Source organism: Triticum aestivum, chromosome 7A (assembly GCF_018294505.1).
Source record: "Triticum aestivum cultivar Chinese Spring chromosome 7A, IWGSC CS RefSeq v2.1, whole genome shotgun sequence".
In the NCBI taxonomy this organism is placed as follows: domain Eukaryota; kingdom Viridiplantae; phylum Streptophyta; class Magnoliopsida; order Poales; family Poaceae; genus Triticum; species Triticum aestivum.
In genome coordinates this window covers 199627552-199638726 of record NC_057812.1, presented here as the reverse complement: position 1 = coordinate 199638726, position 11175 = coordinate 199627552, and the positions used below count along the sequence as shown (strand labels likewise).

Below are 11175 nucleotides of genomic sequence, written 5' to 3'. Positions count from 1 at the left end.
ATGTTGTGATGTGATATGGTCAAGACGTGATGAGATATAAGTTGTTGTATAAGATGATCATGTTTTGTTGAAGTTATCGGCAACTAGCAGAAGCCTTATGGTTGTCTCTTTATTGCATAAGATGCAAGAGCCAAATAATTGCTTTACTTTATCGCTATGCGATAGCAATAGTTGCAAGAGCAATAGTTGGCGAGACGACCATGTGACGGCACATTGATATAGATCAAGATGATGGAGATCATGGTGTCATGTCGGTGACGATGGAGATCATGACGATGCTTTGGAGATAGAGATCAAAGGCACAAGACGACGATGGCCATATCATGTCACATATTTTGATTGCATGTGATGTTTATCTTTTATACATCTTACTTTACTTAGTTATGACGGTAGCATTATAAGATGATCTCTCACTAAATTTTAGGATAAAAGTGTTCTCCCTGAGTATGCACCGTTGCCAAAGTTCGTCGTGCCCAGACACCACGTGATGATTGGGTGTGATAAGCTCTACATCCATCTACAACGGGTGCAAGCCAGTTTTGCACACGCAGAAATACTCGGGTTAAACTTGACGAGCCTAGCATATGCAGATATGGCCTCAGAACACTGGAGACCGAAAGGTCGAGCGTGAATCATATAGTAGATATGATCAACATAATGATGTTCACCATTGAAAACTACTCCATTTCATGTGATGATCGATTATGGTTTAGTTGATATGGATCACGTGATCACTTAGATGATTAGAGGGATGTCTATCTAAGTGGGAGTTCTTAAGTAATATGATTAGTTGAACTTTAATTTATCATGAACTTAGTCCTGGTAGTATTAGCATATCTATGTTGTAGATCAATAGCTCGCGTTTAGCTCCTCTGTTTTATTTTTGATATGTTCCTAGAGAAAACTAAGTTGAAAAATGTTTGTAGCAATGATGCGGATTGGATCTGTGATCTGAGGATTATCCTCATTGCTGCATAGAAGAATTATGTCCTTGATGCACCGCTAGGTGACAGGCCTATTGCAGGAGCAGATGCAGACGTCATGAACATTTGGCTAGCTCAATATGATGACTACTTGATAGTTTAGTGCACCATGCTTAACATCTTAGAATCGGGATTTTAAAGACGTTTTGAACGTCATGGACCATATGAGATGTTCCAGGAGTTGAAGTTAATATTTCAAGTAAATACCCGAGTTAAGAGATATGACGTCTCCAACAAGTTCTATAGCTAAAAAGATGGAGAAGAATAGCTCAAGCAGTGAGTATGTGCTCAGAGTGTCTGGGTACTACAATCGCTTGAATCAAGTGGGAATTAATCTTCCAGATAAGATAGTGATTGATATAATTCTCTAGTCACCATCACCAAGTTAGTAGAACTTCGTGATGAACTATGATATGCAAGGGATAACGGAAACTATTCCCAAGCTCTTCGTAATGCTGAAATCAACGAAGGTAGAAATCAAGAAAAATATCAAGTGTTGATGGTAGACAAGACCACTAGTTTCAAGAAAAGGACAAAGGGAAGAAGGGGAACTTCAAGAAGAATGGCAAGCAAGTTGCTGCTCAAGTGAAGAAGCCCAAGTCTGGTCCTAAGCCTGAGACTAAATGCTTCTACTGCAAAGGGACTTGTCACTGGAAGCGGAACTGCCCCAAGTATTTGGCGGATAAGAAGGATGACAAAGTGAACAAAGGTATATTTGATATACAGATTATTGATGTGTATTTTACTAGTGTTCGGAGCAACCCCTTGGTATTTGATACTGGTTCAGTTGCTAAGAGTAGTAACTCGAAACGGGAGTTGCAGAATGAACAGAGACTAGTTAAGGGTGAAGTGACAATGTGTTTTGGAAGTGGTTCCAAGATTGATATGATCATCATCGCACACTCCCTATACTTTCAGGATTAGTGTTGAACCTAAATAAGTGTTATTTGGTGTTTGCGTTGAGCATGAATATGATTTGATCATGTTTATTGCAATACAGTTATTCATTTAAGTAAGAGAATAAATTGTTGTTCTGTTTACATGAATAAAACCTTATATGGTTACACACCCAATGAAAATGGTTCGTTGGATCTCGATCGTAGTGATACACATATTCATAATATTGAAACCAAAAGATGCAAAGTTAATAATGATAGTGCAACTTATTTGTGGCACTGCCGTTTAGGTCATATTGGTGTAAAGCGCATGAAGAAACTCCATGCTGATGGACTTTTGGAATCACTTGATTATGAATCACTTGATGCTTGCGAACCATGCCTCATGGACAAGATGACTAAGATTCCGTTCTCCGGAACAATGGAGCGAGCAACTGACTTATTAGAAATAATACATACTGATGTATGCAGTCCGATGAGTGTTAAGTCTCACGGCAAGTATCGTTATTTTCTAACCTTCACAGATGATTTGAGCAGATATGGGTATATCTACTTAATGAAACACAAGTCTGAAACATTTGAAAAGTTCAAAGAATTTCAGAGTGAAGTGGAGAATCATCGTAACAAGAAAACAAAAGTTTCTACGATATGATCGCAGAGATAAAATATTTGAGTTAAGAGTTTGGACTTCAGTTAAAACAATGTGAAATAGTTTCACTACTCACGCCACCTGGAACACCATAGTGTAATGGTGTGTCCGACCGTCATAACCATACTTTATTAGATATGGTGCGATCTATGATGTCTCTTACCGACCTACCACTATCGTTTTGGGGTTATGCATTAGAGACAACTGCATTCACGTTAAATAGAGCACCATCTAAATCCGTTGAGACGACACCGTATGAACTATGGTTTGGCAAGAAACCTAAGCTGTCGTTTCTTAAAGTTTGAGGTTGCAATGCTTATGTGAAAAAGTTTCAACCTGATAAGCTCAAACCCAAATCGGAGAAGTGCGTCTTCATAGGATACCCAAAATAAAATGTTGGGTACACCTTCTATCACAGATCCGAAGGCAAGATATTCGTTGCTGAGAATGGATCCTTTCTAGAGAAGGAGTTTCTCTCGAAAGAAGTGAGTGGGAGAAAAGTAGAACTTGATGAGGTAATTGTACCTGCTCCCTTATTGGAAAGTAGTTCATCATAGAAATATGTTCCTGTGACTACTACACCAATCAGTGAGGAAGCTAATGATGATGATCATGTAACTTCAGATCAAGTTGCTACCGAACCTCGTAGGTAAACCAGAGTGAGATTCGCACCAGAGTGGTACGGTAATCCTGTTCTGGAGGTCATGTTACTTGACCATGACGAGTCTACAAACTATGAGGAAGCGATGATGAGCCCAGATTCCGCGAAATGGCTTGAGGCCATGAAATCTGAGATGAGGTCCATGTATGAGAACAAAGTATGGACTTTGATTGACTTGCCCATTCATCGGCGAGCCATTGAGATTAAATGGATCTTCAAGAGGAAGACGGACGCTGATAGTAGTGTTACTATCTATAAATCTAGAATTGTCGCAAAAATGTTTTCGACAAGCTCAAGGCGTTGACTACGATGAGAGTTTCTCACTCGTATCTACGCTTAAGTCTGTCCGAATCATGTTAGCAATTGCCGCATTTTATGAAATCTGGCAAATGGATAAACAAAACTGCATTCCTTAATGGATTTATTAAAGAAGAGTTGTATATGATGCAACCAGAAGGTTTTGTCAATCCTAAAGGTACTAACAAAATATGCAAGCTCCAGCGATCCATCTATGGACTGGTGCAAGCATCTCGGAGTTGGAATATACGCTTTGATAAGTTGATCAAAGCATATAGTTTTATACAGATTTGCGGTGAAGCCTGTATTTACAAGAAAGTGAGTGGGAGCACTGCAACATTTCTGATAAGTATATGTGAATGACATATTGTTGATCGGAGATAATGTAGAATTATTCTGCAAAGCATAAATGAATGTTTGAAAGGAGTTTTTCAAAGAAAGACCTCAGTGAAGCTGCTTACATATTGAGCATCAAGATCTATAGAGATAGATCAAGATGCTTGATAAGTTTTTCAATGAGTACATACCTTGACAAGATTTTGAAGTAGTTCAAAATGGAACAGTCAAAGAAGGAGTTCTTGCCTGTGTTATAAGGTGTGAAGTTGAGTAAGACTCAAAACCCGACCACGACAGAAGATAGAGAGAGAATGAAAGTCATTCCCCATGCCTTAGCCATAGGTTCTATAAAGTATGTCATGCTGTGCACCAGACCTATTGTATACCCTGCCCTGAGTTTGGCAAGGGAGTACAATAGTGATCTAGGAGTAGATCACTGGACATTGGTCAAAATTATCCTTACTGGAATAAGGATATGTTTCTCGATTATGAAGGTGACAAAAGGTTCGTCGTAAAGGGTTACGTCGATGCAAGTTTTGACACTGATCCAGATGATTCAAAGTCTCAATCTGGATACATATTTAAAGTGGGAGCAATTAGCTAGAGTAGATCCGTGCAGAGCATTGTTGAGATAGAAATTTGCAAAATATATACGGATCTAAATGCAGCAGACCCGTTGACTAAACTTCCCTCATAAGCAAAACATGATCACACCTTAGTACTCTTTGGGTATTAATCACATAGCGATGTGAACTAGATTATTGACTCTGGTAAACCCTTTGGGTGTTGGTCACATGACGATGTGAACTATGGGTGTTAATCACATGGTGATGTGAACTATTGATGTTAAATCACATGGCGATGTGAACTAGATTATTGACTCTAGTGCAAGTGGGAGACTGAAGGAAATATGCCCTAGAGGCAATAATAAAGTTATTATTTATTTCCTTATATCATGATAAATGTTTATTATTCATGCTAGAATTGTATTAACCGGAAACATAATACATGTGTGAATACATAGACAAACAGTATTTCACTAGTATGCCTCTACTTGACTAGCTCGTTGAATCAAAGATGGTTAAGTTTCCTAGCCATAGACATGAGTTGTCATTTGATTGACGGGATCACATCATTAGAGAATGATGTGATTGACTTGACCCATTCCGTTAGCATAGCACTTGATCGTTTAGTTTGTTGCTATTGCTTTCTTCATGACTTATACATGTTCCTATGACTATGAGATTATGCAACTCCCGTTTACCGGAGAAACGCTTTGTGTGCTACCAAACATCACAACGTAAATGGGTGATTATAAAGGTGCTCTACAGGTGTCTCCGAAGGTACTTGTTGGGTTGGCATATTTCGAGATTAGGATTTGTCACTCCGATTGTCGGAGAGGTATCTCTGGGCCCACTCGGTAATGCACATCACTATACACTACTGGAAACAGGGAATTTGCCATCGGCCAGCTCTTTGCCATCTACCAGCTGATGGCAAAGAACGTCTTTGCCATCTGCTTATAAAAAACAGATGGCAAACAACTGACAGACGGAAAAGAACATGGTTTCCATCAGCCAATTCTTTGCCATCTGCTAGTGGATGACAAATAATCTTTGCCATGTGCCAGCAGATGGCAAAGAGGTTGGCAAATCATGTGGCCGTCAAGAGTGTAACGGCATACCAGCCCCACCTCTTTGCCATCTGCTGGCAGACGGCAAAGGTTCTTTGCCATCTGCTGGCAGACGGCAAAGAAATGGGGTTATTTTTTTCGAGGTACTCCCTCCGGTCCTTTTTACTTTGCATATTAGGTTTGTCTGAAGTCAATCTCATCCAACTTTGACCAAGTTTATATAAAAAATTATAGACATTCACATAACAACACCAATATCATTAGATTCATCTTGAAATATATTTTCATATTATATTTATTAGATATTATAGATGCTGATAATTTTTAATATAAATTTGGTCAAACTTATCAAAGTTTGACTTTCGGCAAAACCAATGTGCAGAGTAAAAAGGACCGGAGGGAGTAAAAAAAACTGTGGGGTTATCCCCTCCCTCTCTCCCCACCCATCCAGGTAAAAAAAACATACTACAGCCGCACGCCCCTCGCTCCTTCCTTCCTCACCCGCCGCCGCTCCCTCCCTCCTCCTCCTCCTCCTTCTGCGCCCTAGGAGCCCCGCCGCCGCCCTGCTGCTACTCCTCCACCGGCCCGCCCTGCTGCATCGCGAGCCCCTCCCTCCTCTTCGCGTTCCGGTGGTCGATAGTCGGGGTCAACGAGGAGATGCACGCGGCGGCGGCCATGGACGACTCCATGAGCGGGACCACCGCCGTCGCGGCGCCTGCGGCCGGCGGCGCACTCCACGGGGCTCGGGATGTCCGCGGCGGCGCGGGCTGTGGACTGAGAGGCGGGGCCCTTGATGCGTTCCGTTCGAGGGGCTGGTCGGGCTGGCGCGGGATCTGAGCCACCGTTGATGGATTTCTTGCAGCTTGGCTCCTGTTAAACAGAGATGGTATCTTTTATTCAAATTTATTTATGGTATATTTTCATTGGAAACAGAGATGCCTTATATGGTTTATCTCATGTGTTAGAAAACCTCCAAATCTAAGATCATTTGCTGTCTGTAGCCATAACTTTCTTGGTCATACTGGAAACAATTATGCAATATTCCTATCACATTATCTCAATTTAAGCATCATTTGACAGTTAGTTGTCTTTGTCTTTTCATCGTCTTCAGTTCACCTCCGACATTGAGATGAATTCAAACTCCAATTATATGTGAATGTACAGTTTTTCCTTTTCTACCTACCTTTCTTTCATTGTTCATGAAACTTGAGAAAATCACTCACGGGTTTTTGAGGGAACTTCCGGTATTGACAACAAATATACAACTGTGCAATTCACTGGTGAGGTAATATCGATTTCCCCTGAGACTTGCACTCACATGTAGCAGTAAAGATGCTCTTGTGCACTACTCATAAATTGGTGTCAATGAATATTTTTCTGTTTAATCGTCTACGGTTGCGTGGTCTTTGTGCTATTGCTTAAATTTTTTGAAACAAAATTTGTTTGCATTTTGGCTCATTTATATCTTTTTTTTTTGCATTTTAAAGGTTCTAAAAACTCGAGTGTCACTGGATATGCTTGGACGCATTTTCAATGGTTCTGGTAAACCTATAGACAATGGCCCACCAATTTTACCAGAGGCATACCTGGATATTTCTGGTAAGAGTTAGCTGGGTTCAAATATGCAGAAGATTTCAGGCTACATAGAATTTGATGCAGAACTTTTTTGTTATTAATCTCATACAGGAAGTTCTATCAATCCCAGCGAACGGACATACCCTGAAGAAATGATTCAGACTGGCATATCTACAATTGATGTCATGAATTCTATCGCTCGTGGTCAGAAGATCCCTCTGTTCTCCGCTGCAGGTCTGCCACACAATGAAATTGCTGCTCAGATTTGCCGTCAGGCTCGGCTAGTAAAGCGTAAAGAGAAGACTGATAATATCTTGGAGGTATATATAAAGCCAAAACAAGTATTTGATGCCCACAGTATTTATCTATTAAAATTATTTGGATAACTCTCAGAAGTAGCCAGAAATAATTATAATGAAGCTGAAGCTGAAATAACTAACTGTTGAGGGCTGTTTGCTCCATCAACCAGGCTTGTACACTGATATGTGAACTTTTCTATGGACCATCCAAACCTTTCTCCCCCGTACTAAAATGTTCTACACACACTCGAAGTGATTAGTTTTGGATGAGTTTGATGGGAAAAAATATCTACCTAATATGGCATCACACGTTGTTGGCCCATTATTGTTCATTTATCATTCTGGGTGCTGTAGCCATCAATGCGCGATGCTTGCAGTAGGCAACTCTATATGTTAATCCGTATCCTCTTGGGATGGCCAGCGAATCATAGTTTACAACATGGACTTGCAATACATTGTTATTTTCTGTGGTCTTTGTTCTAACTTCGAAGAAGTAGGTACTTGTATTGTGTACAATCTTGGTCTGGTTTACATGGCGCAGTGATGAAGTACTCCCCGCTTGTGCCAAGAGGTCCTGGGTTCGACGCAGCCTCTCTGCATTGCACTGTGTAGGGGTAAGGCTTGCCTCGTATAATTCTTCCCCATACCCCCACCTGGTGTGGGAGCTTCTAGCACTGTGCCTGTCATTGGTCTGGTTTACATGGCAAACTTAAGTGTGCAAATTATAATAATTATAATTTAATTAACAGTATCTATTAATTCGTATAATTCTCAGTTACATTGATTTATTCCGAACATCCTGTCTAGTTTTTTCTCCATGCTAGATCATTAGTTTGACATTCACGCATCTGCTACAATTGTTGTAGAATGCCGAGGAGGACAATTTTGCTATTGTCTTTGCAGCTATGGGAGTAAACATGGAAACAACACAATTTTTCAAGCGTGATTTCGAGGAGAATGGTTCAATGGAGAGAGTTACCTTATTTCTTAATCTGGTACATCTACGTACCTTTTCCCCTCTCTTTTCTTTCCTTCACTTGTTGCTCTAAGGATTTTACCCCTTACTTTTGTTCATAGGCAAATGATCCTACCATCGAGCGTATTATTACTCCAAGAATTGCTCTCACCACAGCGGAATACTTGGCATATGAGTGTGGGAAGCATGTTCTTGTCATCCTGACTGACATGAGTTCATATGCAGATGCACTTCGTGAAGTAAGGGCTCTTGCCTCCAGTAATATTTTCCTGGATTTTACTGTAGAAACATGTTGGACATTGTCTCCCATCAACTGGAGTTACCGCAGGATTTCTGTTAGCAACACATAACCCAGTAAATATGGAAGTAATGTATTGTGGTTCCATTACTCTTGCTAGCAGTTTGTTGCTTCTGTAAAACATCATGCCAAATAGTCTTTCTGCTCTAAATACCATGCAGATGTTTACTAAATCTATGAAGGATTGAACCTCAATTTCTTTTGTGCTTTGCATTTGATTGATTGTGTGGTGTGATACTGTTGTACTTCTTTGTGTAGGAATGCCATATCCTGAAAAGGAAGAAGTCCATGCCCTTCTAAGGCAGGTTAGAATTGTGAAGAAAATTATAGAGCTATTATTTAGAATATTATTTTTCCCAGGCCTGAACAGATAATGGACAGGCACATGATTTCCATTGTGCCGCTATATTTTCTTGAAACTAACAATTTATTGTAATTTGATGGATTTTTAGGACCCAAATTTCTGGAAAATAGGCCCTTATCTGAAGTGATGATTCGAGCAGCATCAGATGATGTGCGCTTCCTTCTCAATATACAAGAGAAAATGATGGAGAAGTTGAGCAAAGTATCTTCATGGCGTCTGGCAGTACAAAGTGAGCTATACTGTAGGTGTTTTTGCATAAATGACAACCAACATGAAGATTGGCCGCCTCTTGCAACTGTCCCTGGTCAGTTTGTTTACACCCTTTCCGTTCAAATCTAGGAAGGTTTCTGTATGGCCAAATCTGTTTTACTTTTTGTTCTCCAGATATAAATCATAAATTTGTAACCTAATGATTGGGGTTTGCTTCATGGTTCAGCATTGTAGCCTTGTAGGTGCAGAATCGTCATATAAGAACTAATATGAAATGACAATGGGTCTATTTGCTTTTCAGTCTTTAATTCATTTTATGAAGTTTTGATATATTCAACTTATAGAACAAAATCAATTAAACATTGTTGACAGATGACATTGAAGCTGAAGCTTGTGTTCCTGAGGTAGATATCCTTTCGCTCTTGGTTGTGCCTCCTGGAAAAATGGGATGTATTATTGGTAGAAAAGGATCATCAATAATTATTGTGAAAGAATCTTGCAAGTAATCATCTTCCCTGGTTTGTTTTCACTCCTATGTGCAGGTTGAAATCCATATCGGTGGTGCAAAGGGACCTCCAGGTAGGGTAGGTTTTTCATAGCTGACATATTTATTACTTTGCAGTTGTCGTCCGCGGAATTTATCCAGTCCATGTTTGAATTGGTTAATAGAAACAGCTATAGTTTTGTAGCAATATGGCTTGTAGTACCAAAACTGTTCTTCTGTGCCGATGCTCTTGTTTCCCTTCCTGTCCAGGTTGTTTGACGTCTGTGTCATTACTCAGCAAGTTTAGATGTGCTCTCAGCCTCTAATTGTCCCGCTTGATTGCTTCTTGCTGCATGTTCTTGTTTGCGTATGTTACCCTGCTGATTTGCTTTCTGCTTGCTGCTTGGGGAAACATGTGTGTCCCCTGCTTTCGGTGCACCGCAGTACATGTTTGGGTTAGTGCTTTGGGGGAAATGTGTGCAGCAAGTAGTAGTTGTACCTGCTCATTATGAATATACACAAAGAAGGAAGTTTGGTGGGGAGAGGTTTATGAAGGCCTACTGGAATTAATTATTTCATAACACCTACCGCTTCAAAATGTGATGTGTGTAGTTAAACTGAGTTGACGGGATTATCTTTGGAAAAACATTAGCCTAATCCAGATTTTAGTTTAATAGTTTAAATGTGAGTATACACACTTTCCTTGGTCTGTATTAACAAGAATACTATAAATACGTATAGAGTACAACTCACAATAAAGTAGTTGTCGTTTCAGTTTTCACTGCTAATAGATACCTCTTCATGGCTCCTCTTTGCATTATTTTTATACCAGTAGATTCTCTTAACTGTCCTGGAATCTTTGGTACATGACTTGTGGATAGTTGTTCCCAATGTGAGACTCATTCCTGCGGCCTTCTCGGTGATGTGGTTCCGTGAGTTTGTTTCACTACCAATATCTAATTTCTCATCTGATTTTGACACCTTGCTCTTCTGCAGTTTTGTTTCACTTTTCAAGGATGAGTATCTTTACTTTGAAAATGAGCTGGTCATATTTCTATTGGAAATGAGGTGATGTTGCTTAAGATCACGGAAGCTTGGGTTGATGGAGTGCTTGTATTTAGTTTTTGTTTTGACCTTGTGAAACTTGCTACCTATGGATGAAACTGTGTAATATTGATGAAACTATGTATATGTACGGATGAAACTTGCTACTATTGGTAACACGTGTTGGATATATATGTGTTCATGACTATTGGTAATATGTGTTGAATATGCTATATTGGTAATATAAATATATTTGTGTTTGATTTTCTGTGAAAATGAATTGATATAAGAAAAAACAAAATTAAATGGGGCAATATAGTCACTTTGCCATCTGCTGGCAGACGGCAAAGAGGCCACGTGTCATCTACATGTAAAATTTGGGCTGGCCTATTTGGGCTCTTTGCCGTCTGCCAGCAGATGGCAGACGGCAAAGTATGCCGTTAGCCTTCTAACGGGGCTAACCCCGTTAA

The 11175-nt window shown here is 39.9% G+C and overlaps 1 protein-coding gene across 8 annotated transcripts; it reads left to right on the top strand.

Annotated features, from left to right (window-relative positions):
- Positions 1-5934: 5934 nt before the first annotated feature.
- LOC123150525 (V-type proton ATPase subunit B2) lies at positions 5935-10907 on the top strand. Of its 8 annotated transcripts, none has more exons than XR_006475154.1 (11): positions 5935-6341; positions 6943-7054; positions 7142-7350; positions 7827-7943; positions 8196-8324; positions 8407-8544; positions 8862-8908; positions 9056-9271; positions 9550-9581; positions 9720-9756; positions 10658-10907. XR_006475154.1 is itself a non-coding variant. In XM_044570366.1 (8 exons), exons 1-7 carry the CDS (start codon positions 6339-6341, stop codon positions 8901-8903), a joined length of 750 nt encoding a protein of 249 aa, XP_044426301.1. In that variant the 5' UTR covers positions 5935-6338; the 3' UTR covers positions 8904-8908; positions 9056-10892. The 8 variants fall into 8 exon arrangements, 2 of the variants coding, with proteins under 2 accessions (XP_044426301.1, XP_044426302.1); XR_006475155.1 differs by having other exon boundaries at positions 9720-9761; positions 10658-10890; XR_006475151.1 differs by having other exon boundaries at positions 9720-10892.
- The last annotated feature ends 268 nt before the right edge of the window (positions 10908-11175 follow it).